Source organism: Harpia harpyja, chromosome 11 (assembly GCF_026419915.1).
Source record: "Harpia harpyja isolate bHarHar1 chromosome 11, bHarHar1 primary haplotype, whole genome shotgun sequence".
In the NCBI taxonomy this organism is placed as follows: Eukaryota; Metazoa; Chordata; class Aves; order Accipitriformes; family Accipitridae; genus Harpia; species Harpia harpyja.
Genome location: NC_068950.1, coordinates 37,153,986 through 37,181,280, shown reverse-complemented (window position 1 = coordinate 37,181,280; position 27,295 = coordinate 37,153,986). Strand labels below are relative to the sequence as shown.

General features: G+C 42.6%; 1 protein-coding gene across 2 annotated transcripts in view; it reads left to right on the top strand.

Annotated features, from left to right (window-relative positions):
* The window catches only part of LOC128147873 (BEN domain-containing protein 5), a 980,343-nt gene that overhangs the window by 886,866 nt on the left and 66,182 nt on the right, over window positions 1-27,295 (top strand). For both annotated transcript variants that reach the window (XM_052801053.1, XM_052801052.1), the window contains exon 11: window positions 3,313-3,475. In XM_052801053.1, the coding sequence (XP_052657013.1) occupies window positions 3,313-3,475 (163 nt within the window). The remainder of the gene's footprint in view (window positions 1-3,312; window positions 3,476-27,295) is intronic.

The following is a 27,295-nucleotide window of genomic DNA, read 5'->3' as shown; positions in this document are numbered from 1 at the left end:
ATTTTCTTCTTTTCGTCTAAAACATCAAATCACATTCTGGCGTATAGCATTTGCTCTAGAGCCAAGCTCAAGCTGCTGTATCAAAACATGCATGTGTTCATATTTGAAAGGTTTATTTTATGTTTTCTCTACCCAAAACTTCTTGAGTCAAATCAGAGATCTTACTTTTTACTCAAGACATCAAGTTGGTCTATGACATCAGATTTTTTTCAAAATGAGGACAAAGTTAACCTCCAAAATCTACATTTATGCACCTAAATGAAGGTTCAGCTTCTTTTTATTCCTGGAAGTGTGGCACTACCTGACAAAGAAATGAACAGGTGATTTTATTAATGCCATTGCCATTTCAAGTAATTTTGCACAGCTGAAACTGGAACTATTCTATTAAGCAAACCCCCCCCCCCCCAAAAAAAACAACCAAACAAAAAGAAAGAAAAAAATCCCACAAAACAAAACCAAAAACTCCAAACCCCACAAAATAGCATTATAAAAATTGAAACTCTGGAAAGATCCAAATCTCGTTTTCTTTTTTCTGCCATTTACAAAACCTTCTTCCAATTATTGAAACTACTTATGCTTCACTTTTGAAATATGGCAAGTATAATTTTGCCAATAACTAGACCCAACTCTGAGTTATTTTCTGCCAGAAAGCAAAAATCACTTCAGTGAAGTAATACATCAGACTCTCTCTTCATCTATTTCCAGCTGATGAGGTTTCAGCTTATAGCAGAGATTGTTTTTTATTAGGCTCTGAGTACATGACCTGGCACTTATGCAGTTGAGTTTCATCTGACTATTATCACTCCGGTCCTCAAAGTCATCCCACTGCTTTTTTTTTTTTTTTTTTTTTTTTTTGTATGATATTCAGAGCCTCCTCCATAATGATGATTCATTCCACAGTGTGTCATCAGCAGATTTTGTTGGCATGGTCTTCCTTTACTGTGCCAAGAACTGTGATGAAAATATTATGTAAGATTTATCTCAAGAATCATCTATGAGGAATTCAACTCATAACCTTCCTCTAGCCTGATGACTGAAATAATGGGAAATAGAGCTGAAAAGGACCTCATGTCCAAACTGTATCCCAAAGACATGAACTATACTCAGCAGATACTTGTCCAATTTGTTCTTAAACATAGTTGATGAGATTCCATAATCTTCATAGATACTCCATATCAGTAACTGAGTCTCCTGATCACTGGAATACTTCTGTCCTTAATGTCTGCCCTGAATCACTTCTCCGACATTTTCCTCATTTTCACTGTGCCAAACACAGCCATAGAATCAGCTCATTCGCCTTGTGAGTGATGCTTCTCCTCACAAACCACAATACCATGTTCTGACACGTTTCGTTTCTTCTTCCTTTGAGCTGGCTCCATATACCCATATTCATCAGCTGATGCTTTCATGCATTGAAAGTTGCACCACAGGCATTCATTTGAACATGAAGCACAATCCATTGAAATCAATGTTTACTTGACTTATGAAGCAATCCCCAGAGCCTGATCATCTTCCTTTATGTTTCTGAATTTTAACTGAAGACAAAGCTTCCCTCAGTTTCAGGGTCTCAGTAGTCTTTTGAAGGCTTCTTTTACAGGAAGTCAGAGAACGTTCCCTCTTGTAGACCTCCTTAAGTATTTTATTCCATATATCAAATTAACAATTAATTTCCCCATCAGTCCTTATGAGCACTTTACCTCCCTGTCCCATAGTTATTCAGAATATCCTCAAGGTTTCTGCCATGTAATTTGGAGGAAATTATATGATATGTACATAGCAGAATGCATTCTGTGTACAATTTACCACAAAGCTAAATATTATGTTACCACAAAGACAACACATTGCATTTGGAAACTCCTATATATAATGCTAATAAGAAACCCAATTCCATCTTTTTCTAATTAACCTGGAAAGCCTTCCTTTTTATAACATGAGAGAGACTTCAAACCATTCAGAATGTTAATAAACCCACAGGTATTTCCATTCTTTATATCTTCTGGTATATACTATTCATCCAGAATTGTTGTTCATTTCAGTATTAGTCTGATTTTCTCAGTCTAGAGAAGTTTTACATTTTGAACCATTGCATCTATTTTTTTTAAATAAGAAAGAAATCTTATTTTCCCTGTTTTGGAAAAGAGATGGACTTGATAAATACTAACATTGTGTTAGCAAGAAAAGATACTAGCCTTAAGGCTCAATAGGAGGACCCTGGATAGCTCAAAGAATTCACCATGGGCACAATGACTGAACAGTAAGCTATGTTAAGGGTCCTTTATGTTTCACTGGCAACATAAAAGCCTTAAAGCAGGAGATATTAAGGCCTTTTATGCAACAGATCCAAGTTGCATAACTTTTTTTTTCTTCTTTTTTTTTTTTTTTGTGGTGGTCACTATCTTGTGCTGAGCCCAGATTAACGCAGTCTAATGGTTATGAGGTTGTGAATAGAGTCTGATAACTAAAACGAAATCAGAATCCATTTTTCTGTCTAGTTGGTAGGAACAAGCTCTGAGACTTCAATCAACCTGAAGATGAGTTCCCCTTTAGTCTCCGGATGTCACACCTTCAAAGGAGAGCTAAAACTCATTTATGGAAATACTTGGATTCCTCCCCTCCACCCTTCAAATGAATAGTCATAAAGCTGTAGGGTTCTTAAAGCCAGATCTTCAGTAATAGCACAAAATACTGCCTTTTATACTATGCTGCTTATGCTGTAAAATAATGCAGTATATTTTTCCACCCAGAGAGCAACACCCAGTTAACATTTAAGTTAGTGAAGTGGAAATTTGTGTGACCTAATTTAAGAACCAGTCAAACGTCTTAGGTGAGAAAGTTTCACTAAAACGTAAATGCCACTGTATTTCTACTTTGCTTAAAAGAGTCCAGTGTAAGGGGTGGGGGAGAATGGTTATGATACAGGGGAATGCAGCAGAGAGAAGGAACCCAATATCCAAATAATAGTCCAGCTTAACTTTTGAGAATGGAGGGTCTGGAAGGTTCACTTTCAACTCATGCATATGACAGGCTTTCTTTGTGTTATCCAAAAGGGGAGGAGAAAAGCTGATGTTACTAGCGAACTGAGATTAATTCTGTGAAAGTCTGCAAGGCATTATTTATAGTCTGTGTGCCAGAACTGTGTTTCCATTAATGGTCTCTCCAGGCCATGCTCAAAAAATAGTGTAGTCTCACATAGTGTAAATGAGATTTGGCAATGTGAATTTAACTGTTTTCTATTTTAACAGACTCCTTCCCAACCCTTCCGTTATTCCACACGTGAACTCTCTTCATGTCTCTGTGTTCTTCCTCCTGCAGTCCAGTACATCATTCAACAGAGATGCTGTGAAAGCAGGAACAGGCCGGCGTTTTCTTGGTGGGCTGTTAAATGATACATCCTACTGCTACACTCTGGAAGTCTCATTCTACAGCTACATATTGGGTGGACCTAATTCTGCTGTCCCCTACACAGAAGAAGCATGTATCCTTTTGAAATCCTTCCTCCTCTTGCAGCACACGTGAACTGGGCACTTAAGGTAAATACTTCTACCTTAATAAGAGTTTGCTGAGATAGGAACACACAAGTGGAAATGTGAGTCTGCTCCTGATGCTTTAATTTCCCTTGTATTGATTCTCCATACTGTGGAAATTCAAGAAGAGAAAGGCATATTAGATCAAATAAGCCATTTCCCTCTTGTAGGAGATTGGCTCACACACTTGTTATAGAAACTAGTGCTGGAGAGCCTGTGATCCATTCCCTTCCAGTGTCTTCCATTTCTTTCTTCATTTCTCTCCTTATTCTCTCATTATCCCTGCATTTGTATTATTGTTTTAATAGAAAGTTGAAAGTGCATCGTTGGTACTGAGTTAAAGTATCTTCTCCACCTTTGAATCACAGCCAAAAGACTCTAAAGGATCCATTAGGTTCTGCAGCTGCCTCAGGGCCAGGTCTTTAATACCAGTTGACAAAGAAATGGAATGCGACCTCTGCAAACAAAACTGACAAAGTCGTTTGCATTTTTGAGTGCTCAAATAGAAGCAATGTCTCGTTCCTCAAAAAACACATATCCACCTGGCTATCTCAACGTATCAACAATTTGTAGAATTGTTCTGACTGGTCTTATGATCTGTTCTTTATGTTTTTCTTTTTGTCACCATGCTCACTCAAATAACCTGTGCCCATACTTCAAGCTTGGGTGTGTTATTTCATTTTGTCATTTTATCTTGGTAGCTTTTGGAATTTCCATAGGTTTAGAAACACCGCAGAGGGAGAAAGATTAGCGGTGATTGCTTATTTACCTCTCCACTGCATTTTAGAAGTCAGGGAAGGTTTACAGCTTTAGGGTAGCAAGGGGGAAACTTGTATGAGACATAATTCTTCACCATCCATGCATATGTACACACTGTGTGGGAATAAGAGTGAGAAACAGGGAACAGGGAAAGTAATTCTTAATCATTTGGGGTTTTCTGGTTTGGCTTCTCCACTGAAAGTGAAATTTAGGGGAAGGAAAGGGATGAATATATTAAGGTGACTTATCAGACTTGAGCATTTGGAATACAAGCTCTTTTTTGCCCAGTAAGGTTAACTACTTACACGGAATACCTTTTTGCAACATACACATATGTAGTATATCTTGCCACTGAAGAAAAAATTGTCATTACTGTTAGGTGTAAGTATTTATTTTCTCATGTTGGTATTTTGGCATTTTAAGAACATGTGCCTTAGCTTCACCTTTAATTTTCCTCCTCACTTAGTACTCATTGTACTGACAGCTACTTATTTATCTTCCTTATTTATCAAGAACAGTTTTTGCAGTGAGGAGTGGGAAGAGTCCCTATACAAATGAGATCATGATTCCCTTGAATATGTTTTTCTTCATGACTTGTAGGTCATGCTGGCTTAGTGTCCTTTTCCATGAAGATTTTTGTTTCGTGCTTCACACTACAGAGGTTTCAGGTGTGGGGTTTAACATCTCTATTTGCTTGGCTTGCCTTCTGCAGACAGAGCTGCATCATTCTCAGTTCATTCACTGTGACCATCAACAGCTAGAGCACAGAAAACAGGCCCCAGATCAGAGATCCTTCTTGGTGGTGATGGATGGAAAGCTCAAGCAGCAGCTTGATTTCTACAGTTACGGTTTCACCTAGCTGAGTGAAAAAGGAGGAGAAGCTGGCTTTGACCCACCTGGCAGACAGCAAGCAGGGAAGGCTCTTTGCCCATGTAGTACACTCCACTGGCATTTTGCCCTGGTAGGTTTCATTATTTCCTTTTCAATGGAGGGATTCTATCAAGAGTGCTGCTTATGACAGCTCTTCCTCATGTGTGCAGTTTCCTAGTTAGAGAAAGAAATGGAGCTGCTTGAAGCAGTCTCTAGGCTGGTCTGCTCTAACACAGGAGTGGCTGGATTTATGCACATCCTATCCTGGCAGGGGAGAAGTTTCATATCACCGAAGTGCCTGTGACCAAAAGTAAAACAATTGCAGAACGTTCCAATTTAGCCTGAACAGCTCTTCCAAGCTATTTGCAAGTCAGTGATTAATTAATGCTCAGATTTTTTAATGGACCCGAACCAAAGACACAGCCAGTCAGCTCATATTGGCCTCCAAGGACAGGCATGCTTCTATTAACTATCTAGCTACATGCAGGCAGCAAGTCAAGCAAATAAATGAAGAAAATACAGCGAGCCCAAAAACTGTGAACTGATAGGGCAAGTATTCAGGAAATCTGCCTTCAAAGATGTATTTCTTACAACTTTGTTCATCCCACTGTGATGTTACTGGGTTGTGGAGTTTTTTGTTTTGTTTTTAATAGAAACAGGATCAGGGAGGCTAGAATCGTTCCAATCTTCTAGTATTGGATTAAGAAGTGCAGACTGAGACTCAGCCTCAAATTCAGGGAACCCATGGCCTTGAACAGAGACTACAAAGCAGATCACACCCCACATTCAGAATACTGGCTCCATGTAGAGACCAAAACAAATGAGGATCTCCAGGTTCTACAAAAATACTAATTTAGCCTAATGTTGTTCCTGTTGACAGGTGAGAAAACTGAACAAACTCTGAACAGTCTTCTGTTTGCACCGGTGGCATGTAATTCTACCTGCCAGTTTCTTCCCTTACAGCATTCATGGCAAATAAGATCATAGTACCACTCCCTTTAATGCCATTATATAAGTGGATTAGGTTTGTTGGGTTTGGGGGTTTTTTTTACATCTCTTTGTGTTCCTCAGGGTTTACGTGCTCACTCTGTGATCTATACAAACCTCTACGTGAGCCTGTAATAGATATGTTTCTACATATCACACTTGTGTGACTGAAACATACTTTGTAATTATTGAGATAAATGGATACCTTACATGCATGAAAATGGGAGACAGACTTTCAGTCTGGTAAGTATTATTTGAATTCAGACATTGTTAGTGTGGACAGTAACTTTTTTCAATAAGAAAGTAAGAAAATTTTTAAAAAAGGAAGGGAAGATATCATTGAAAGTGGAAATCTGTTCCAAACTACTCCAGTTTGTATGACTGAATGTATTCTCCTAAATGAAATACCTCAAAGATTCAGAATTTAGAGGATTATACCTGGTATGTTCTGTAAAAACAAATTTGCCCCTGAGGCTGCACTATTTAAATGAAATCCAGGAGTGAAGGGTCTTCCATCAGTCTGTGCAGGGGGTATATGTTTGGGATATATATGGTGGGATAACAGCGTCCTGTGGAGTATTGAATTTCTGGCCTCTTGTAACAGAGAGAGTTAACATGGTTGCATGAATGTCTCAGGCCTCAATTAGCATTATATCAGTAATGGTTACTGCTGGAGCGTCTCTTGTATTTTCATCCTGTGAACAAAGCACTGCATCAGGTGTAGCTTCCTGAACGCCCTGTTACACATTCCTTCAGAGGTACGTGTGTGCACGGTAGGTCTGTGTCTAACTGATATGTACCTGGTGTACGAGAAACATTAGGGATATGTTCTGTAAGCCTGGCTCTGCAGAATACCCTACGATAACATGTGCTGTAGATAACAGTGAATGGAGTCTGTTTCGAAGGCATAATAAGAGGATTGTAGGCTTGTAGGTTAGTTGCCTGGAAGTGGACAGAGAAATGTTTAAAACCCTTCTCACATGTGCACGCATTTGGTGGTAACTGATTAAAAAGGCAGCGCAGCAACAGTTTGCTCAGTACCAGGTGAAGAAGCTTTAAAATGAGCTGATATGCTTCCATTAAATACCATGTTTTACTAAGTATTTACAGGGCTTATGACACAAGGCATGTAAACTGCTCTGTTAACATTCACCACCAGCAGCTCAACTGCTGAGCTGTCTAGATACACACCAGCCTCATAGCTGGACAGGGAACACAGGATAAAAGAGGGGGAGGAAGGATGAATCCCCAGCTGTAGGACTCTGAGTGCTGCTCTGATAGCGCACCCAGAATTGCTTTCCACTGCAGCTGCAGATCAACAGCCATCACAGCCTGACCCGAGAGTGGCCAGTAAAGGAGTCTCACATCAACAGTTTGAAAATCTATTGGGTTCATTTTTTAGAGTGTTTGAACTGGATCCCTGCTGCACAGCAGGCAGCCCATAAGAGAGCATAAGAGGTTTTATTCTTCCAAAGCCTAGCCATGAGGTAGGAAGATAGAAACGATGGAAATGATGGTTCTGCTTTGTATGGCTTTTCTAAGCACATCACCTCTTTAATATCCTCAATATAAAGAATTAATTTAATGAAACATCTTTTGTAAAAAACAAACAAACAAAAAACTCCACTTTGGAAGCCATGGGTAAAGAACACAGAAGAAAGAGGCATTACTAATATTATCCCAAAGTGGGTCTTCTCACATTACGAACAGCTGAGAAATTATCTCAATACTTTAAAACACTATAGCTGAACCAACTTGCAAAGATATCACTTGGTATTTTCCATTTCACTGAATGTGTTGAATTGGAAGCTTAAACAGGGCGTACTTGCACTGCTGAACTCTCTCTCCTGTTTACGGCCATAAAAAAAATGTATTCATGTGGCTACAGCCACAGAATGAAAGCTTGGATTGACTAGAGTGTCTTCAGGTGCTCAACAGGAGCTCGCATCTTGGACTTGTGGCACAGTTGGGACCACTGGGTTCACTCTTATTCTTAACTTCAAGCAGAATATCAGCCTGCTGCTTGAGTGGGACTTGAGAAGTTAAATCCCCTGTAGGAAAGAGTCATTTGCTTATACCCAGATTCCTTTTAAAGAGTACTTGGATCTCCGTAAATGCCTGTCCTGGGGAAAAGAAGTCTGTATGCGAATTACAATTCCAGTAAAAGCATCTATAACTTTTAGAGCTTCGTGGACCTGCCAGTCCTCTAGGGCAAATGTATTTGGTTATTTTGGGCTTTTTTACATTTCTTTTTTTTGGCAACTGCCTGTCCTGATCCTCCTAGCTCTGTTAGAGATATCCTTAAGAGAAGATCCTCATGAGCCAGATTATGGCCCTTGCAGGTTCATTCCCACCCAGTAAAGGCAACGTTACTAGCAAAAGCCAATGAGGTATGAAAGGCTGTACTGATAAAGCTGAGGGAGCTCTGCAGAGGTTATCCAGTGTGGTTTATGTTTGAACTCTAGTTAGAGCTTGTTGCCAAGATGACTTCAAAGTAAATTGGGCATATACTCAGGAAAAGACCTCCAGAGGTCTACACCTTCATCCTTCTTCTGCTAAGCTCCTAGAAACAGGCTCCTTTCTGTGTGTTGCAAAAACTGGGATTAATCCTAATCCTCCAGATTTTCCTAAGAGCGACCTCCTTGCACATCACCTCTCTGGCATTTGGTTATTTCTCAGTACCATGTTTTGGGCTGTCTTTGAGGAAAGAAAACAAAATCCTCTTTCAACTCCCCAGTCTGTGTGAAAGTGTCAAGGTTTACAGCCACAATTTCAAATGCTCTTAATATTACTGGAAGCATAGAGTTAAATTATAGAGTTGTAAAGTTACTTTATAGTGATAATGCTGTCAAGCATCAATATCTCTGCCCCAGGGCACCATGGAAACTCAGTTAATGATATAAGAAGCTGATATTTTTCAGGGTTGCAGCTGTTGGCTCATACCCAGAAGGAATCTGTGTGTTCATATCGGGTATATACAGGGGGACCTGCTCAAAAAAAATTAAGAAACAGTGAAAGTATGTTTAATGAAGTGCAGTGGAATGGAAGTGCAAAGCAGTATATGATGTTGCAGTATGCACACCTCTTTCCCTCACAGGGTTCAATACAGTGGACAGTGCTGTAGGAAAATACTTCTTTCACTGTAAGAGAAGGTGTTTGTGGTGTAGATTTACATGTACATTTGTTTATCTAGTTGCCTGTAGCACTGACCGCATCAGTCTATGCAGACACCGTATGGGAGTATCAGTAAGGAAATGGAAATTAAGGCAAGCGACTACAGTCAGTTTAGGAATATCTATAATTTTTGTAATGGATTTCTTAGCATCTGTATCCCAAAGTGCTCTGATAGCCTCAGATGAAAGATGCTATAAAAGTGCAAAGTGTTATTATAAAGGTGTATTTTTCTTTCAAAGAGAGGGGGGTTTTTTGGTTGGGTTTTTTTTTTCCCCCTGAAATGTAGAATATCGGTCTTGGAAGGCATCTTCAAAGTATTTCCTGGGGATTTAACCATATGATTCCAGTTACCTTTTGGCTAAGAGCCAGATATCAAATACCATGCATGTGAGTGTGGAAATGGTCTTGCAGTTAACTGCTGCAGCAAGAGCAGGCTTGAGTAACTGGTTCATTTCTGTGTGTGCCCAGGTGCTTTGCATGCTGCCTGTTTGGTAGGCATTCGCGTGGCTTTCTGTGGGGAAGGAGGGAGAGCAGCTCAGACTCGCAGGCCTGTTTTAAGTAGAAGTGAAAGGGAGTTTGTAAGCTGAGGATCTAGTCTTGAGGGGAATGAAGCATCAGAGGTACTGAGAGCCTACCTGTGCAATCAGATTTTAAGGCACAAGTTAGACTGAGCATCATGGTTTGCTCCAGAGTTGTGTTGTCCTGAGCATTGTAAAGGAGGACCCCATAAGGGAGTAGATTAATTTCCTTCCTCTTGTGTACACAGGTTTCTTTCCCAGGGATACTAAGGTACAGGGAAGAGAAGAGATGGTTGTTGTGGGACCAGAATGTAAGCAGGGTGCATATCCAGACCCATAGAAATGCTCTCAAGTCAGTTTTAGACATAAATGCAGGAGCTTGTCTTCTTTGAAGAGCAGAAAGACTTCAGTGGCTGTGAGCCTGGACTAGGGGATTTGCACAGGTTGACTTGAGAGCCGTCAATATTTACAACCTTATTCAGGAACAGGGACCTCGTGGACAGTGGGAGCATAAGCATCTTACAGAGACACATGTGCAAATACCGTCCCTGCCTCCCACCAGCTGTCTTCAACTCAGGGCTGGCGGAGAATGTGCTCTTTGGCCGAGGTAGGGCTGTATCTAGTGACACGGGAAGACTGATCCTTATAAGCCAGCCAAGATGAGGAAGCCCAGCTCTAAAAATGATGTTATATCCAATGCAGCCTTTGGGGTTTCTGTTGAGACGCTGCATGCAAACTGGTGCCAAACTGTCACTGAGGTTTTACTGATTGAAATCCTCATCAGTCCTTTCCATTCAAGCTATCAATGACTTATGGTTGCTATCAGGCCAGCTAAATCCGTGGCCTGCAAGCACAGAACTCTAATTCAAAATGGTTTTGATGGTGGTATAAAATACCGTAAAATTTGCCAGTTAATAATAAAAATTGTTGCTATTAGTATTCCTCTTGCACACAGGAGAAAATAACTTAGACCAAGTACAAGTGCAGTTGATTACATGAGCGATTGCAGAGTTGTGGCTAATATAAAAAAGGGGCGAAGCTCTCTCCAGGAACTGCTATCCCTCTTGGAACTGGCTTTCAAGGTTTTGAACACCCCTCTTATTAACTGGCTTTTCTATAAACTTGTATTTTTCCTTTGTCTTATAAGCAACTTAGACAAAACTAAGCATATAGAACTGATAGTGAGGCTCTTGGGTGCTCAGAACACCATACAAATGCTATTAGACCCATAGTTAAAATAATTCTTTGGTAAATGTTAAATTCCTATTAGTAACACTTGCTAAACTTAAGTGTAAAGGAAAGGGCAAGGCTAATCTGAAAGGCAACGGAGAGCAGGGCTTAAAAGATATTAACAATTTGTTGGAAATGTCTGAGGGGAGTGGTTAATATGACTAAAGAGTAACGTCTGTGGGTTGAAGATTTAGGTTGGGAGAGGGCTTTAGCCAGTGCTGTGCTTTGGAGCTTTCCCAAATGTGAATGGGAATGAAGAGAAAAAAGGCATTCAGAATGAGGCGTTTTTCAAAAAGCAATAAACAGAAAAATTGCAGTGTCTCTGTGATAGGTCTCTGCTTTCCTGCCAGCCTGTAGTGGTGTTTTTGTGTCTCCATGTTTGTCATCTTTTTTCTCTTCTCTGTGTCTCTTCACTTCTGGCTGAGTCTTCTCCCTTGTGCCTGCCTGTCTTGTGTCTGTATCCTCACCATCTTGTTTGCAGTTTTAGGTCGTTACCCCTACCCCCTGCCTTTCTGTCATCTCATCTGATTTTTTGCAGGTGGTGTTTCATTAATCAGACACACCCAGTCTCTGCTTTTTGTTCATTTTGAGCTGTCTTTCACCAAAACTATTCCTTTTTTCATTTTGCCACCTAAAGGCTCAGCAGGGCTTATGGTGATTAAAGGGAATTCTAGGGTGGGAGCAGAAGTTATTTTTTAACTACTACTTCTTCAGTCCTAAATACCAACATCCTGAAAAGGAATCAGAGACATTTTTTAGGAAACTCAGCAAAGAAATGAGTGTCTGTCTGTCTGTGTGTCTGTCTTTCTCAGCTGCTTGACCAATTGCAACTGAATTTGACAGTGATAAAGGTCTCAGAGATATTACATTCCTATGTGTTTCATGAAAAATAGCCGGCTGAATGAGAGACCAAAATTAATCTCTCTGGTAGGGACAGCTGCATCTCTATTGTTAGAAACCAGAGGAGGAGAGTAGACATGAAAGTCACGGGAAACAGATCCCACATCTCCTTGCCTTCTTGGGCATGTCTCCTGTGATTAGAGACTTCACTTCGCTTTCCTGTACAAACTTTCACGCCTAACATCTCTGCAAACTTTAACAAAGGATATCTCATGGCATCCTGAAAAGCTGGTTGCATTTTCTCCATCAAGCCACTGTTGAAAGAGGCCAGAAACCTGGCAGGTACAGTTCACAGGTGAAAAGAATACCCACTCAAGCCAAGGCCAATACATGCCCACCCCAAGCCAGCAGCATTTCTTGTCACCTAGAGGTGAAACTTTGTCCAGCATTCAGATCAACAAAGTCTGAATGTGTCTCAGGCAGGAACTAAAGATAATCTGCAGCTTTGATCTAGCATTCAGAAACCTTTGTGTTTCCATAAAGGCAGGATGGGTCTGATTCTCCCACGTCTCTCATCTCTTAATGGAAGAACAGCCAAATCAGCTCAGATCAAAACCAGTCCTCTGCAGTGTCTTGCCTCTGACAGAGGCCAAAAGCAGACGCCCGAGAAGAAGATAATAATAGAATAAGCATATAACAATACTTCTCCTGAATATTCTTCCAGCTTCCAGCAATTAGTGGTTTGGGGATCCCAGAGCCAGAGATGTTGATTATGTCTGTCGTAACACTCAGTGGGTTTGTCTCCCATGAACCTGTATACATTTTTAGCATCCACAGCATTCCTTGCTAGGGTTTTCCACAGCTTAATACTTGTTTGTTTTAAGCCTACCACCTGCAAACTTTATTTTGTGATTTCTAATTGTTACACTGGAAGCAGCATTGATCTCCATCTGCTTTACCCATGGCACTCATATCAGCCACCTTTTTTTCACGTCTGAAGTCTCCTAGCCTACCTACTTATTCGCTGTCTGAGTATTCATTCTATACAGCATAAGCAGAAAAATATTATCAGATCAGAATCATTCCTTCATTTCTAGAGTTGATATATCATCTTACACTTTCTTTCTAGGTATATACAACTGTATGAGCTGCCAAGCAATAGAGAATCAGCTCCAGTGACTCTAATGGCAGAGCCTGTATTTGCTGTGCATTATGATTTTTACTTGCGCTCAGGATAAATCCTGGCTGGGTCACACAAGCAGCAGGTATAAGCACCAAAATGAGAGATATGGCTTTCAGTTTCAGAGTATACACTGTAAGCATCATGTGTTTAGCTCCTCATGCACTTAACAGTCTGTCTGTGTTCTGCTGTACTCTTCTTTTTCCCAAAACTTAGGAGGGATTCAAAGCTTGTTAGATTAACTGAGTTTCTATTCAGCATAGGCTGGAGTTTGGGTCATCTGGCTAAAAGAGAGTCTAGGAACCAACTCCGGCTAGAAGAATACATGGCTTTTGAAAATTGCAACATCCCAAATACCTTGCTTTCTGTCATTATGATTGGTGTGCATCACTCTTCCTCAGCAAAGCAACTTCTGGATAACATGTTCCCACAGTCAGGTTGCATTCATGATTCTGTCAGGCCAGTTATTTCTTTTTTTAAAACTAAGCAATCCTTATTAAACTAGCAACTGTCATTTAGTGCCACAGAAGACTGAACGATAGGTGACAATCCATTCATCTTTTCTTCATCAGCCAGTCCCCCAAGAAATCCGGTATGTACATTAACTACTCAAGACCTCTCATGTAGCAAAGAGTGATCTGCAGGGCAGTGGAGTGTCATGTGTAGCAAAAGCTTACACTGGACTGGTTTCTACAGACATTTGGCTGGAGCAGTGTTAGAGGACATGTGCAAAGTGAGGTCTCTTTGCACCACACCAATACATGACAAGCTTCCTTTCAATAAATACTTAAACAGGCTGTTCCAGTGGAACATAACTGGTTTAATCAAGGTAAGGGATGGAAATGGCTTGGAGGATCCAGTTGTCTTCCTGGTGACTTTCTAGAGGACAGGCAGCTGGACTGCTAACACTCCTACGTGGTGGAGCCAGGACTGCATGGTTCTGCCAGCCCAAGGGGAGAGGGTCTATAGTACTTCAGTCCCATTATTCTTGTTAGCAAGCCTTTTCATCTTGGAGTTTCTGTGGATTTCTTCAAGGTCTGGTAAGTGGCTGGTTCTGTTGGCAGAATACAGCTTCAGGCTCCTTGTCTCTTACTGTGTAGCAGTATTACCTCCCCTTGAGAAGATGCCTATGACGGTGCCTGTTAGCAGTGTCACAATCTCATACTCTTGCTGTGATATTGTGAAGACTTGAGACTGGGCTATTTCTGGACCAACAGGGTTATCATGCTAGTGTTCCTTCTTCCTTACTTAATGATTCCTCTTTGCACTGCATCCCTCACATGTCTGCCAAGAAGAATTTGTTGCATTGACTTTCTTTCCAAAGCCTGCCCAGAAGGACAGCTTTCCTTCAACCTGGACACAGAAAGGGCCTGTGTCTCCAGAACCATCAATATTTTTCTTGAGATGATAAATGAACTGCCAATAAACCGAGGCAGCTGCCAGATCCATCTGAGAAACAGACCTTCAGACCTGATTTATCCGTGCTTGGTTTATTTATGTGTCTGGAAACTTTCAAGATGCAAACAGAGGACTAACCACTCTGAGGCAGCCACTGAGAATTAGATGGTATAGATAGATGCAGTGGGAGTTTATGGACTGGTTCAGATACATTAGCTATTACTCTGTGCTAGCCTATCAAAACCAAGAAAATGGATTGAGATTCATCATAGGGGACACCACAGAAAAGAAACAAAACTTTCAAAGCAAGACCTAAATTCTCATACTTGCTATATCATTCAGTTCATCTTAAATCCATCTCTTCTGGTCTTTCTTGCCTAAAATTCAGGGTTTTGCGTAATCTCTGAAATTTGTGTTGTCAAGATTTTTCTAAGGAGATGAGGCATGGCTGATCATGTTGTGCCTGGAGGGATGGGACCAGTGTATGTGCTTCCACAAGTAAGGTTTGTGGAGAGACCAATTTGGTTTTGAACCAGCTAATACAGTTGGAAGAAGTAGTCTTTGTGTTTAGGGTCCTTTTGCTGGGCAGCAGGCATGTGTGTGTGTGTTCCATACACATTTACCCCCAAATTTCTGAGCCTATTGTTTTTTGTTCCAACCAGAAAGAGTTCTCAGAGGTATTAAGTTTTGGCAAGTTTTATAAAAACAGGCAGCTGAGCAAAGGAAAGGGACTCAACTAATGTTTCTGCTGGGGGAAAGGCTGGAGCGAGTTTAAATGTTATTACACACCAGAGGGTCTGTATGGGGGGAGCCGCTGTAAAATGCTCCAGTAGAGGGAGAATTTCAGCTGGCACACAATCCATATTGCTGGAGAAACCAGGGGTGGGGACTGGGTCTCAGTAGTTGCGCTGTTGGGGGGACAATTACTTTCTATTTCAAAATAGGCCTGGCCTGACGCAGAGCCTGCGTGACCCAGGAGCACGAGCTCGAGCTCTTTGCTGGTGGAGGGGGGGGGACCTGAGCAAGTCGAAGGCAGCAAAACCAGTGAGGATGAGGAGAGTTGGAGGCCCAGCATCCTGGTGCCTCTTTGCATCTCACTGTAGTTATTTCCCTGTGTAAGGCTGGGCCTAATGAAGAGATTTCCCCCTCCCCACCTTGTCTGCCTGCCTGCCTGGGTCAGCACCAGGCAGCACAGCTCAGGCTTGCCTGTAGTTCAAGTGCCCTCTTCTGGCACGAAACGTTTCGTTCCTCAATGGCAGTCGATTGAAGAGAAGTGGATGTTTTTCTGGTGGTTGCTGCAATCAAGAACAAAGCAGGTTTTCTCTTCCTTTGCTTTCCCTCTATGCCCCGGACTGTCTTGGCAAGCAAGAGCAGTCAGAGAAGAAGGAGTCTACCAGTTGTATCAGCCTAGCTAGGTCAGAGCTTTTCTGTGCAACAGTGCTGTGATGAGATTTTTATTTGCATCTGCGGTCATGAAGTAAGGATGCTTTTATTCTCTTTTGTCTTTTTTTTTCCCTGCCTTATGTTTAGCTGGTGTAAATCTGTAGCTATCTAGATTTACACCAGCTGAGAATGTGGTAGCCTTTTCCTGTTTATGTTTTCTACTCTCTGTTGTATAAATCGTCTCTTGGCTGTTCTTGACCTGTTGATGTCAATGGTTTTCACTGTGAATCCCAATGGGATCTAGGTTTGACCTCTATCGATTACCAGGGAATGTTTGGTGATGAAATGTGGGGAGAGGAGAACATGCAGCCGCTGTCAGAGAAGTTCCCGTACTAAGCACTCAGTTGGAAAAGGAAAGTTTTGATACGCTTGTTAATGTGAATTCAAGGTTAGCAGTACACAGCACAGCAACCGCATCTGTCTGCAGAGGGATTTAAAATCAGCCTTTAATAAGAAAAAGGAGTTTCCTGCACTGCTTTATCGCATCAGTTACCATCAGAGGCCTTTGCATGTGCTTTGGATTTTTCTCTATATTTAAGGAGCATTTCAAGCCATAATTGATTATAGCTGAATTTGTGTTACAAAGTAGGGAACAGCAGGTCAGGACGTTTACGCTATGAGACGAGACTGAGCCTGATTCCCATGTAGATCCTTTATAGCAGAAGGGTGGTGGTTTTTCCCCTAGTAACAAGCAGTGTCTCAGCTATTGAGTACAATACCGTATTAATAATTCTGTACTTATTGTGGGCTCTCTCAATGCAAATCCCTCACATGCAAGCTGGGTTGGCATAAACCAGTTTAGGAAGCACACATACAATTGGTACTGCCCTCCACTGGGTTTATGAGGAGTAAAAGGAGCTGGAGTCAGAATTGCCAGGTTTTGCAAAGTGCCGAGCTGGAAGTGAAAATCCAGCTTCTCCCTTCAAAGTGAAAAGGACATAGGAGATTCTGGTGGTTTTGGTCTGCCTGAGGGTCTTCCTGCAGTGGTCCCTGCTCTCTTATATGCACTTTAAAACTGTCATATGGTGACATTGTTTTTTCCTGGTCACTTCACTATTAGTTAAATAAGGTCTCAGGACTGAAGTTCAGGCAATGTGGCTTCTAATAATGTGATTTTATTTAAACTCCATGCCTCTGTTTCATTTTGCATTCCTTCTCAGTCCTGGGTGCTTAGATGGTATTTAGGCAGAGATGGTCTGTGGCTGAGGGTAAGTACAGCACAGTCACATTGTTAACCACACCAAACCCAGGAGTGCAGGGACAGATAAGATCATGTGCCAAGAACTGAGATGAGACAAGCTAAGAGTCTCCAAGCCAATACAAGTTGAGATATTAAAGTAGTTATCATTGAAGATAATAGACAATACTCAAAATTTACCTTATGACTTTCCAAGTGATTATCCCAAATATGATACAAGGATAAAGCGAATATAGTCATCTTCTAACATTTCACTTTAAGGCTGCTGCTCTGCATATGAAAATATATGTGTGTGAGTGTGTGCATACATTAGATATGCATATATACCAGAACTTTTTTCTTTTTTTCTGAAGTACGTTCTCAAGATTCATGAAGGAAATGAATTATGACAGAGAGAGAAACTCGCAGGCCTCTCTTTGTGTGGGGGAGCTCCAAGCCACCACTGCAGTGAACAAAGATGCCCCTCTATCAGTTCTCTGCAGACAGCCCTGGAACTGGAGCAGCCCGCAGTAATGGTGCTGAGAAGTTGGTACGATAACAAGGCAAAGCAAAGTATAGCCTAACAGGATGACAGTGCAAGGCACCAAAAATAGGTGGCTTTTGTATGACTATAATAGCACCACCTGCTTTCAGAACGTTAGTCATCCCGTAAATGTGTCCATTCCAGCGAATATCCTTGAGGGAGCTGACACAGAAATCCATAGAAACGAGGCACTGAATCTGAGCAGAGAAAAGGGAGAAGAGCGGGGACTCGCCAGGCTGAAAGGAGTCTGCTGGCGGGGGGGAAGAGGAGCAGCCTGGAAATATGTGCGTGCATGTGTGGGTGTGTATGGGGTAGCAGAGAAGTACGTATGCTTCTTGAAGGGAAGAATTTGTTTCCTTCTCATCAAACCTCAGCCCCTGCTGCTTTCTTTGATTTTTCTCTAGCAGGGCCAATCTAGGCACTCAGTGATGATAAATAACCCAGTATTACAAGGTGACATGCACAGTGACACGATAATGTGGAGAGAAAGAGAAGAACCCAAAGGGACAGAGTTTCTGTGCAATTTATTTCCCAAGTGTGCTCTGCAATGCAGGCAGTTTGGGAACCCCATCCCACTGGCTCCTGCTGCAGCAGCCTGGTGGGGGTCTTAGGGGAGCCTGGCAAGCCTCAAACCTTAGTAGCAAAAACAGTTGTCCCCAAAAGCTGTATTTTTCCTGGTGAGCTTTGTTTGCAGTGACCTTGGTAGGATGTTTCAGTCCTGTTTTGATTAAGGGCATTTTGGGACCTTGTGTTTGATCTGTAGTTAAGGGGTAGCTCTGTATGTCAGGATACCTGCGTTCGGCCGTGAGCTCCATCGCCGATTCCTTGCCTGGCCTCGGGCAAGTCACAGTTTTCCTCCCTGCGTTTCCTGATTATCAGGCTTTCAGCTTTGCGATCCTAACGGGTTTTTTTAACATTGCATTTGTGTGCAATTTCCTGGATTTTGTCAAAGCAAACTGAGAGCAGAAGTGTTGTTGTGCTGACACGCACAGTACATCAGCAGGGCTGAGCCTTCAGCTTCACCGAGCAGGATGCTGCTGCTTGGGCTAACAGAATAGCAAGTTGTCGTTCTCTGTTGGACCAACATAAGGAAAGAAAAAAGGTACATTTTTCCAGAGGGTTTCGTGGCCATTTCCTAGCAACTAGGGATGTTAAGACTTGGTGATCTGAATTCTCTTTGTGGCCCTGTAAATTGCTTGCAGACTTGGTGCCTGTCCTTTCCTCTCCCAGCCCTTTCTTGGATGAAAACACAGGACAGGAGAAATGGCGTTGTCTAGACAATGACACGAGGCTAGGACACAGTCTAGTGAGATAAAAGTGGAATGGAACAGGCATACAGAGCAAAGTGATTTGCCTAAATCTGCACAACCAGATCTCCTGACTCCTTCACTCTCCCTCCTGTGGCTTCTCCTTAGGAGGTGAAGTTGATTGATTGAAATTGCCCTTTTTACTGATTACCATTTTAATAATCTAACCAGTAATGTCAGAAATCCAGCATGAGGGGTGTTTTTTTGGTGCAATCTGTTTGTTACTTGCATTTCTGTCAGGTGGGCACCAAAATCAGACTAGTTGGGTTCTCTTTTTATTTACATTTGGGTTTGTGTTCTTGTTGTCCATGTATAGCATAGCATTACTGCTGCAGCTGCATTCTCACATGATAGGAATATTCTTTGTACAAGGAAGTGAAAATTAAAACCAAACACCCCTGCCCCCCCCACCCCGCGCAAAAAAATCAATCTTCAAAAATAAATATTGATCTCATAGGTCTTGGGGAAAATCTCTTTGTGTGTCCATGCATGCTTCATCTCCTTGGCGATTGTAATCTTGTGTAAAATTCCTGTTTTCTGAGTGTGGGATGGAAACTACTACTGTCTTCTGCTCCAATGTTTCTGTCTCCCCACAGCCCCCTTTGCCTGTTCTCAGTTGCTTCTCATGCCACATGGGACTGGTCTTCAGTGCTGATAGGAACTGTTTGCCTTGAAGCCTTACATGCACTTAACTGACCACCCAGTTCCTTCCAGGTTTTAAATAGGTGAATAATAACCCAGCTTCATGCCCTGGGGTTCTGATTCTTGATGGCTTTTCCCACATGCTGTCAGCCTGCAAATAAATAATACCTGCAAGAAAAAGGGACTAGAATAATCTCTGCTCTTTTTGCTGAGAGCCAAAGGGACCAGTAGCTGGAATGCAGGAAGAAAGGATATTCCCCCCTCATTTGGCTGACAGCATAATCACTCAGAGTAATAAATCTTCATTGGAAACTTAGAGGAAAATGGAAGAGGAACAAGAGTGTTTTCAGAGAGGAAGCTGGGAGGGGGCTCGTGTCTCTGTGCAAGCCCAGCCCCAGAGGGAGAGCAAAAGGGCTACAGAAGTGCCCTGCTGCTGGGTGCAAAACGGCCCTCAGTGGCCATGACTTTGCCTGACAGCTTGCCCCCCTCGGCCCTGGCCATCCCCCCAGCCCTGGCCTGTGCCCTCTGTTCCCCACAGCCCTGGGCTTCAAGGAGCAGGGGTTGTGTGTCGGCCCTGTAGTGGCCTTAATATGCACCTGAGCAGCATGCAGGGGCCTGAATAAGGGCCAGGAATAAATTGTAGAGATCTAGAGCAGCTGGCTACCTGCTGTGCTGGCTCTTTAACCCTTCAGGAGCTAGTGCTTTCCCTCAGCCTCATGAGCAAACAAGGACCAAAAAAGCAACCACAGAACTGAAACATTTTATTTCCCCTACCGGGCCTGCCAATTAACCCTGTCAGGAGCTAGAAAACCACACTGGGCGCATCAACAGAAAATGAGCTGAAGAGAGAGAGTGTTTGAGGAAAGCCGTGCAGAGATCTAATCACCTCCCCATCTCCCTGGAAGAGCTGAGCTGTGGCGCAGGGTCGGTGGGAGCAAGTTTGCAAACACCTCTGTACTTCAGAAACTGCTGCAGGGCAAACGGAGATGCTGAAGACCAGCTCCTGGTGGGAGTCTGTCTCCAAACTCTCTCTCTGCTCTATGTCTGTCTCTTTGCAAATGCCACTGTTCTGCCCGCCCCCTGGTTGCTGTATTATCTGTGTTGGCTTTGCAGTGTGTTTGGGGGGGCTGAAGAAGGCTAGAGCGAAGGAGGCAGCAAAGTTTTCCTGTCTCCGAGAACTCCCTGTCCAGGACTCATCGTGCTCTCGATCTGCTTTGGCACTTGGGTCTGCTTGTTTTCCCCACGGCATTAGGCAAGCCGATTGCTTCTTCCTTTGCTCCAGGTAGTGGACAGTTTGAGATGGACTGAAAATAAGGGCGACTGGATGAGTTGGATGAAGCATGGGTTACGCAGGCTGTATTTTGTTTGTTCCCCTTTGACAAGCACACCAGATGATGTGTAGAGAGCTGGGTCAAGTTGAGAGACGGTGGGCAGAGTGGGGCATCAGGCTTGGTGTCACCCAAAGGGAGGCTTCGTCCATTCATTGTGAGGATGATGAAGAACTGACTGTACATCGGGGCTGTTTGGCATCTTGGGTGCAAGTTTGTTGAAGTAAGTTGGCTAATTTCCTGCAGCGTCAGCCTGCTGTGTTTCTAGCAAAATCATCCAAGTGGCACCAAAGATGAAATCTGTCCCACAGTCACCTCTGTAGCCTTTGGATCAACAAAGCACACTGAGCTAAAGAAGAGAGGCAGGCACAGTGTTTAATTAGCATTGGTTTTATTCCTTTCCGGAGAAAGCAATCCTTCTTTCCACTTGTTACTTTCTTTGGGAATAAAAATCAGGTGTTTCCCCATCTGCTGTGGGACCTCCTGACCGGCAGAATAGTCCCGCATGCGGTTACGGGTGAGCCCAGACCAGCCCTGCAAGCCTCCTTGCCTCCCGGGCCTCTCGCCGCACCACACATACTTCACTGCTCCCTAACCCTCTCACTGCTAACTGCTTTTCTAGTACCTCTTGGACGCTGGTGAGCTGTGAGGGGGTGACATGCAGCACTCCCCCAGCCTCGGCAGAAAAAGATGGCACGGCTTTGGCTGCGAAGAATAGCACAAATGGAAAAAAGGGGCCGTTTCAGAGTTGAGTGATACAGATACAGAGTTAATATTCTGACTCTCAGGCCATGAAATCAATCTTCCAGGTGAATTTGTGGTCTCTCAGATTCATTTTGGGCACGACATGTACCTCAAATGGAAATGGCTGCAGCTCTTGACGTCAGTAAATGCTTTCTTCCCTTCAAAAGAACACAGCTTGGATTTCATCTTGTTTTTACACCTTCACTTCTCCTTGTAAGGCTCATTGTCACCAACACGTCTGGTGTCATCCAACTGCGGCAGTGAGACCAACACTCTGTGCTGCAGAAATTCCCAGAGCACAACACTCGGCAGCTGCCAAAGCTTTTTGCTGGCACCTGCTCAAGGCAAGAGAGAGAGAGAAATATCACTTTGTCTGCCTCCCTTCATTGCTGCCCACCAGGAAACCAGCATAGACAGCATTTTGCTCCTCTGCTTGAGAGACGTGCAGGTTAGATGAGCGAGGCAGACACCTTGAGCCTTTTTGGCCTTTTCAACAACCCATGTCCCCTTTGTCCCATCCTACTTTTTTCTGGTCGGATTGCTGCTGCCTCATATCACTGCTCTCTAGAAGGCTGGCATGGAATAGCATTTTGCTGTGCTTTTCTTCTGCTGCTTCCCACCTGCCAAAGTCCTTCCTTTAAATGGCATGAGTTTAATTATTTTGGGCATGAGAGCTGATGATGGCTGCATTTAGAGAAACAATTAAAGGATACTTTCAGCAAGGCAGCTCTGAGGAAGATCAGACATTTCTGATGGTTGTGGGGACAACTTTCCTCTCACCAAGTTTCTCCCACCGGCTTCACTTCCTTCTGACTCATGGGTGGCTGCCGTCTCCTTGTCTTTCCATGTAAATTGAGGTGGTAACAAATGTACTAAATATCTTCCTTGCGGAAGAAATTCTGCAAGTTGAGAATATCAGCCCGTGCCTCTCACTTTTCCAGCTAGCTCAGCTCTGAGCAGTGGAGCAGCCAGTTTGAATGACAAGAGGAGGCATCTTAAGTTCAGATATTACAAGGTGTGCGTGTGGAAGAAAGAGTGAATTTAGTGCTTGTAACAGCTCTGCAATGAACAGTACAAAACTGGCTGCAGGTACGGAAAAGGTTCAGTGAAAGTGTTGTGCTGATCCTTGCCTACCTGGAGCTCTCTGGAGCCTTTCTCTGAAACTGCCAACAAGGCGGTGGGCATGTTTATATATGTCTAGTGCTGATTTGGTGGATGTTGAGCTGGCTTGGGGACCTGACGGGGGCACACAGTGTGTGCATAGTTCCCTGTCAGAAAGGTCATCCTTTCCCCAGTCTTCCACCAAGCAGCAGGAGCAGGATTGTACCCAGCCTGCAAACCTGGCCATGACACCTTCCCCTTGCCCCTCGCAGCAGCAAATTCCCAGGGTGACCTGAGAAAGTCACCAAGGCTCAAATGCTTATCGGTGAGCTGTGCAGCTTGTCCACTGTCTCCCCTTAAACCTGCTGGGTGTCTCTTCTCCTCATTCTCCCGCTGCTTAGCCTATGTTCTTGCCTGGTCCGCAGGCTAAAGCACGTTTCCAAGATCTGCCTCTGCCATCTCCTCTCTTTTGAATGTTGTCAGGCTCTCAACATCCTTAATTTTTGGCAGCAGGGAGTTCCACAGGTCACCAGTGTATATGGGGAAGGCAGCCCTGAGCAAGTTCTCTGTACAAAATCAAGAGCCGCCTGGTCTGGCCTCTCTATAGCAATGCCATACACTTTGGCAAAACTTCTGCTTGACAGATATAAAACTGAATTAAACTGGGAGGTGTATAACTACATCACCCCAAAATGGCTTTACAATACCTAGATATAGTATGAAGAAATATTTTTGTTACATTTATTTTGAATTGTATTAGGGAGAAGATCTTTCTCTCCTAGGGAATGTGGTAGAGACGGTATAGAAATGGGAAATAAATGTTCTTTTCCAGTGCAGAGAATGTAGCCACACCAGGCAGCTGGTGTGCAGCAGAAAATTCAGGCAATGAAACTACCCAAACTTGTTTCCATGTCCCACTAGGATGAAATGCACAAAAACATAATAAAAGGAATCATGATTTAACAGTAAAGAGTGAATCAGGTAAAAAAATCTTTCTTCCTGGTGCTATTTGCAGCACAAGGCAGACTACATAGAGGTTAATTATATTTCAAAATCAGTGTTCTTTAGAGATGGGCTAGTTTATTAGGAGAGGCTGGAATTGTTAAAGACAGATTTTCTATGCATCAGAACAGTTCATATGAGGCTCAAGACTTGGCTGGTCTGACCTCAGGCAACACTATGCACTTTGATAAAGCTTTTAGTGGCAATAAAGTTTTACCAAATAGTACTAAAGACGAAGCAAGCTGGAAGACATAAGACAGAGGAACAACTCTGGAGTATTCACTCGGTTTTTGCAATCAGGGCATCAAGAACTTCCTGATCCAGAGGATGCATCAGGCCATCATCTTTAACAGCCACTGATCTATTTGTGATTCCCAATTTATATCTAAATACTAGTTACAGCGGTGACTCAAAGATTAGGAATCTGTCAAGAACATAAAAATGTAAGAAGATAAAATAGCTTAAAAGGAAATAAAAGACAACAATTTTTTTTCCCAAGCTCGTTCTGTAAGAGAAGGGCAAGAAATTAATTTACAAACAATAAAAGGATCACTATTTCTTGACCAGTCATGTCTTGACCTCATATGGAAGGCTTACTTGGTAAGATGAACACCCAAGTTTTGGATGGCAGATCGATTGTGTTTCCTCCAGTCCTGGACTGGTAATGTAGGATTGCTACCCCAACTCTCATTCAGAATGCTGCTAGATGGGTGGAGCTGATACTGGTACCGTGATCACTACTGAACCACACTTATGTCCTGGCACAGGGCAAATGCCCCCTAGTCTTGGACTACAGCTTTATGTGAGGATTCTCTAGGTTCCATGTGCCCTGCAGTAGAGGAATGTGCATCCCCTTGTGACTAATGTGTGACACTGGGTCAAGAAAAAGTTGAGTGATTTGCAAAATGCAAAGCATCGGGTTTTTGAGTATACGTTTGGAAATGACTGGGATCTACTTTAGGCAGGCTAGTGTGTAGAAGCGGGGACTCTATGATAAACGTGTTTATGTTACCCTAAGAATGGTAAATTAAATTAGGATGTTAAAATATGTTGGTTAATTAATGGTAAAGTACAATGCCTGTCATTCATCCTTTTCCTTTTTTCTGGTGTGGGCTTCCTTGTTGCTTTGTGATTGAATTGTATTAGGGAGAAGATCTTTCCATGCTTCTTTGGATGTCTCGCAGGCTGCGAGGCATGCTCGTGTGCAAATCCTCTTAACTGCTTTGTAAACTCTGGGGAGTAGAAACCTCTGACAGTGGAAGGGGGAGAATTGTACCATTCTGCAGGTTCCGTGGTCCAGAGGTATTTAGTTTAGGGTAAGAAATATAACACCTTCTTGACTGTTGTGCTAAAGGAGATGACGTTCATAAAAAGGTTCAAAATGGAGTTCAACTACACAATCATAACACCTCAACAATGTTGCAAGCAATTAACTTAGAATAGCTAATATAATACTCTAACACATAGTTGGTGATTGAAAGACTACCCAAAAAAGGGCAGGTGAGGCGTTCTCACTATGTAGATGGTGTTCTGTGTATTCTTGGCCTGATGCAATGTGCACTGAAGTCAGGAGCAAAATTAGTATGAACTGAACATCGAAAGATCGAACCTTTGTGCGGATTAGATCCCAAATCTATACTGACTAAACCTGCTTTTTGTTGTCCCTGAAAGTTGTATAAGCTCAGGGAAGAAGGTAGGAGTGGCTCTGAATTCCTCTTTTTGTCCATTTTATGATTGCTTGCTCTGAACTGAGGGGAAAAAATGAAACATGTTTCCTTGACTACAGCATTTGTGATGTCATCTGTGTTGTATTTTTTATTCCCTCCCTTTTAGGTTCCTTTCTGAACTCATCCTCATCTGCTCTCCCTTTATAGCCTACAGTAGTCTTATACATTTTCCCGCTGCTCGTTTCACTATTATAGCATGTATCACTTCGTTGTATCTAGGTCAGTCACTTCTCACGCCCTGTGTAGTATAGTTGTCAAAGCATTGTGCAGTCTGGTTTTAATGTCTGAATTGAACAATAGTATTCCAAAGGGTTATCTTCTATTTCTTTTTATGAAGATGGAGGACAGTCCGGGAAGTTTTGTTTTTGAAATAAGTTCATTCTGCTTCCTTTTCAATTTTAGGCTTGATATCTCTAGCCTGCCCTATGCTGCAGTGTGATGAGTTGCCTATGCCGGAGTGGACAGCGTTAGAAGCTGTGAGATAGTTCTTCTGCAAAATTGTCCTCTCACTGCCTCATCTGCTAACAGTTTTCAAGTCCTGATTGTTTGGAAGAAGCCATCCTTGCACACATTTGGGTATGAGGCGTTGGAATCAATCTTGAGGTAATGGCCAAGTTTCCCTAAAAACACCTTCTCTCAGAGGCTTGGTTTTCATTTTGGAGCTCGTCGGTTTTGTGCTCTAGGACAGATAGCATAACATAGGACTGAAATTTCTAAGCAACCTAGAAAGCAGTCCTTACCAGAAGGAACCCTATTCCCTTTCCACTTGGCTCACGCAGAGGTTACTGCATTCACCTACATCAAGGTCCTGCCTATGATCAGGCTTTGCAGAGTATTAGGTATGCAGGTTTCTTTGCCAGCGGAAGACTTTGCTGTAAAGATATAATAATAGATGCAGGTCCATTTTGTTGCTTTTGGGGGGTTATCTTTAAGCAACCTGAATGTCGTTGCTTTTTTTTTATTCACCTTGATTCCTTTCTTAGCTTAAAAATTAATTACATGGCTGGCCTTTGTGAGAAAAGGCTACCGTCTTCCTGCTGTAGCCATTTTAGCCTCCCCTTGCTGAAGTCCAAGGCAATTCCCATTTTGTCCTGAGATCTTGCAAATAAATTGTATTGCTTTTGCATTTGTCAACATTAAGAGTTATTTGCTGCACCTTGTCCAAATTACCTAGCAAAGCTAAGGACTCTGTAGAATTTCTTTGCTTGCTTTTCTTCTTTCCTCTCCATGTCCACTTCCCCAATTTTGTGTTGTCAGCAGGCTTAACCATTTTGTAGTCAGCTTCTCTAAGCCATTTATATAAATTAGGCTTAGCAGGGGTTCCAAGGATTGTGTGGCAATGAACATTACTTTGCATTTGTTGACTTTAATTTTCTTTTGCCGTATGTTGACCCAGTTCTAGAGTAGATCTAAATTGTTGGATATTTCTTGGCTGCTTTTCTAACATCCATTATATGGCCCCACTGGCAACTGCAGGAACTCTGAAAACGACCTCGCTTGAAGTCATTTACACAACCTAAAACTAGAGCAGGAAGGGGCATATTCACTGACCTAATTCAGCGGGTCTCATCATTTAGGTCTCTTAATTAACGATGACTCTGTTTTGCTGTTCTGTAGCCTGATCACTATCTGTTCTCGTTTGCTACGCTAACTCCTTGCAAATTTTCTGCTGAATTTGCAGCTTTCCGTGGAGTATTTAGCCAAGCTGCCTAAATAAGCCACAATAAATTGTATGATGTATATACTTTACTCTTTGATTTACTCCCCTCTCCTTCCAAGCCAAGGAATTTTTAAAAGTTT